The following is a 4,426-nucleotide window of genomic DNA, read 5'->3' on the forward strand; positions in this document are numbered from 1 at the left end:
TTAGAAGAATTCAAAAAAGGGTTTCTAGCCAACTCCTTTGTAGTATATCTCCCCTAAGAAAGACATCCAATTGTCCATCACCCAAGATTCAACAAAGAGTTTCAGGAAGTCCTAAACTCTGAATAAACGGCATCCTACTGCACTCACTTTAAGCATGCAGAGATGTTTGGTTGCTACATACTGCTTCCGTCTGAAATAAGAGACTGTTCTGCACTATTTAAAAATACCATATGCTGAATTACATTAAGCATGCCTTGCAATAAAACATTATTTAATAATTAGAAGACACAACTTTGTTTCATGTACCATTTTTATTGTATTTATATAGAAATACTTAAAAAAACATGAAGTAGCACCATTACTTAAGTTTTACCTTTATTATGTAGAACTTTAAATGTCAGAAAAATAAAACTCTTGATACAATTTCAAATCTTGTTTCAGCAAATATAATATTAGTATTTGACCATGAGGTTAAAGGCCCTTTATCATAAAATAAAATATACTTTGTTTTTTAAAAACTTTGCTCAATAAAGTACATTTACGCTCAAATAACTTCACCTACATATACAGAAACAAGAGGCAAACAAATGTATTAAAATAGAACTACTAAAACTATAGTGGTGCAACAGAACTCTGTAATCTCCACCAGAATCTAATTTATACAAATTTTTAGAAAGCATAAACAGTTCCTTTTTGTTTGACTTACTAAGATTTATACATTTTCATTTTTGTAATAATATAGAATAAAATATGCTTTATATCACTGAATAAAAAATATGCTGGGTGAAGCAGATTTAAAAGACTTTTTTGCTGAACCTATAAAACCTTCAACCCAACAGAATACTGTTTAATGCAATACACATCTTGTGGTTTGTAGTTCCATCCACAGCTGTGTGATATTAAAATAATACAGTGCTCTTTGCCGAATGGCCATACTAAAAAATAAAAAAAAATTTAACCCAGCTACAAAAAGTTCACTGAACTTAAATTAAAATACTTGTAAACATCTTTGCAATACGAAATATAATCTTTCAAGTCAAAAAAGAATAAAATACTTCAATCTGTATTAATGTCATTAATCTTTAAAAGTTTAACCTTGTGGAATTTTTCATCTATACATAAGATATGTTGTTGCTTTTTTTCCTCCTTTTCCAACTAAAGCTGCAGTATCTTTTTTCATTAATTTAGAAATATTTTCCACAGGAATTGTTTTCCTTTTGGATATAAATGTTTTTACAAAGCACTCAAAAGTACCCAACCGTTAACTCTGCTGCTTGTGATACCAGCAGGCCTGCTGTCCTTATAGTCTGTACATTACGTGGCGTAAGTACCTCACTTACGGCTTCTCTGATTTTGGAACTTTATAAATACATTGTAAAATTCACTAGAACTATTATTTACTATTCTTCATTAATTAGAACATGCATTAGATGGTAAAAATATTTCCCCAAGCTACAGTACATTATAAACAATGGCAACAGAGCCCTGAAGGATGTCCCTTTTAATGGGATACTGCAGCTTTATATATAATCTTGGCTATTATTTTTAATGCAGTATAACAAAGTTTTTTTTTTCAATGCTGTTACGGCTTTGTGGAGCTGGAACACCTTATGAAAATATACGTATAGCCTGAGTAACTGCAGCGTGACAGACAGGGCATTTGGGCTCGTTTTTTTCACAGATCCGATTGGCGCACTCCATGCAGAACAAGTTGTGGCCGCAGGGCACCAGGGCCGCGATCACCTCGCTCTCGAAGCACACGGAGCAATCCCGGCTGCCCTTCCTCCCGGCCCCCGACGAAGAGGAGGAGGAGCTGGAAGAGGAGCTGGAGGAAGAGGAGGCGGAGGAATCAGACGGCACCCCCGGGAGGTGGGAGCCCGAGAGGGAAACGAGTCCATTGGAAAGCCCATTGCTGGAGTAGCCGGGGAAAGTGAGGGTGCCCCCTCCGGGGTCGCTGCGGACCCTGCGGGCCAGGGGGTGCTCGGCCACCCCGGTCACGTGGTGCAGCGGCGGGGACAGCCGGGGCTGGGCGGTGCAGCCCACCCCATTGGCTCTCCTCTGGTTCGCTAGGATCCCATTGGCATTCGTGGAAGCACTGGCAGGAAAAATCGTGGTGGTGGCAGTGGAAGGGGCCACGCCGCCGCGCTCATACTGCGACCAGATCAGGGTGGAGCCGGGGGGAGCGGGCGCGGGGTCGAACCCAGGGGGGGACTCGAAGGCGAGATCAGTGCAATCGGGGGAAATCACGTCACTCCCGTAGACAAATCCATTGCCGTTCACGTTGATGTTGACGTTGTTGTTGTTGTTGCCATTGTTGGAGGCGGTGTAGCTCAGGGCCGGGCTGGGCGGGCTGTAATCCGCCAGCCTGGAGCTACTGTTGTTCCCGAAGTAGGAGTCTGTGGAGGCGCTGCCCAGTGAGCTGGAGCTGTCGTTGCGGTAGTTGGAGAAGGGCTTGCGCCCGGCGGTGGGGGTCATGCTGGAGGTGGGCTTGCTCCACAGGCTTCCGGGTCCGTGGAGGTCGAAGCCCACATCCGTGCCATTGGCGTGGAAGTCGTTCTCGTCAGTCAGCTCGATGAGCCCCCCTGTGCGCATGGCAATGTGCGCCTCGATCTCCTCCCTGGCGCGGTCCACGTTCTCCGGCATGCCCGTGACCTCGAAGACGGGCTCCTTGTCCCGGCTGGGCGTGACGATGTAGGTGTGCGTCTGCTGCTGGATGCGCTTGATGGTGGCTCCCTTGGGCCCCACCACCAGCCCCACCACCCGGTAGGGCACCCGCACCTGGATGGTGGTCTGACCGGGCAGGTTGGGTGGCCCCGGCACCGTGCCACTCCCATTCAGACTGGTGTTTTTGTTCCTGGAGGCTCGGATCATTGAGAAATGCTCCGCGGCTGAGATGATCTCCCTCCTAGCCATTGCTACATCTTCCCTTCTGCCGGTCACAACAAAGACTGGCTCCTCCCCACGCACTGGAGTCTTTATGTAGGTGTTGGTCTTGGCTCGCAGAGCTTTGATTTTACAACCTATGATTTAAAGAGAAAAAAAAGACTGATTTCTTTCCCCCATATACCAAAATATATATCTAGTGTCTGTAGTACTCGTGCAGATAGAAATTCTGAATGTATGCTTTCAAATTCCCTCTTATTTGCAGTAAATTAATGCCACATGTCTCTGCATCCTGACATACAGCAATTCAATTCATGTGCTGCTATCCCAAAAATAGCAAAGGGAGGAGATCAGGTAAGCGTTGCAGCTACCACACTTGCTATTAAAAAGCTCAAAACTATGAACAAGGAAGCTTACAATCTAATCCCCGATAATAAACATTCTGGCGTCAATATTATTTTAAAAGAGGTGTAAAGGTTTTTTAACTTGATGACCGAGGACACAGAATTGCTCGAGTGAAAAAAAAATGCATACTGTATCTTTAAGCATACACGATTGATGTTTTTGTAGTTCGGGGCTTTGTTGTGCTACGAAAGCACTCCAGCAACTACTAAATACCACTACACATATAATTATATGGTCGAAAAATATTCATTCAGATATATGAATATCTCCCGATTTCGATGGCTTTTGTGCCACACTGTCTTCGGCAGAGCTATTCTGTAAGTAGCTAACCCCTGTCTCTACACTTCTCTTTGTCTGCTGAGCTGAGGACGGGTTAGTTGCAGTGCGGCGAGAAGCTACTGATTCCTGCCTACGATTCATCAACTGATTCCCAACCTCGATTCCCAGCTGCAGTGTCATGCCACATGTCAGTGTGTGCCTGAGCCTTAAAGACAATGAAAATTTTGTAAAGTGGCGACAGTGACAGAATGCTCACCTTGTCTGCCAACAATTTCGGCAACATGCTCCGAGCTGGGAACGGGGACACACTCGGTCATGTTCACACTCTTTTTCCTTGGCTCGTTGTCGTAAATGGAACTGTCATCGTTGTCCAAACCGAGCAAAGAAAGCTGGTCCAGTGCTAATTGCAGGGCTCTTTGGTCATCTAGAGTGTCCCCTTGACTGCTCCCGGTCCTTTCCATGTCGGCAAAAAGCGAACTAGGCATCTTTAATATTTCGCAGTCCTGCTGTAGCCAGGGATCAGGAAGATCAGACAAAGGGAAAAAAAACTAAGGAAGGAGGGTAGGACTGGTAAGGGAGAGAGAGAAAGGGGAGGGGGGGACGGGACTGGTTTCAAGCCAGCGGTGCAAAATCAGTGTTTCTTGCTTTCCAGTCAGCGATCAGTGCAATCCGGCCAAATCGACACGCTCTCGGAAACCGGCTCCTCAAAAACAAAACTCTACGGGACGGACAAAAAGCGGACACCGTAGTTCTAGATTGCTGGAATGCCGGCGATGGCAATATTCCTTAACGGAGCCCCTCCCCGGCTCTCTCCGCTCTTTTCCGTTTTCTGTCTGACTTGCTGCAACCAGACGGCACT

The 4,426-nt window shown here is 45.2% G+C and overlaps 1 protein-coding gene across 1 annotated transcript; it reads right to left on the minus strand.

Annotated features, from left to right (window-relative positions):
* Window positions 1–292: 292 nt before the first annotated feature.
* Window positions 293–4,426, minus strand: mex3b (mex-3 RNA binding family member B). The gene is made up of 2 exons (XM_088921489.1): window positions 3,824–4,426; window positions 293–3,020 (listed from the first exon to the last, which is right to left on the minus strand). The coding sequence occupies exons 1-2, from the start codon at window positions 4,050–4,052 to the stop codon at window positions 1,609–1,611; spliced, it is 1,641 nt and encodes a 546-aa protein (XP_088777615.1). The 5' UTR covers window positions 4,053–4,426; the 3' UTR covers window positions 293–1,608.

The sequence above is a fragment of the Atractosteus spatula genome, chromosome 7, assembly GCF_055471065.1.
Source record: "Atractosteus spatula isolate fAtrSpa1 chromosome 7, fAtrSpa1.hap1, whole genome shotgun sequence".
Taxonomy (NCBI): Eukaryota; Metazoa; Chordata; class Actinopteri; order Semionotiformes; family Lepisosteidae; genus Atractosteus; species Atractosteus spatula.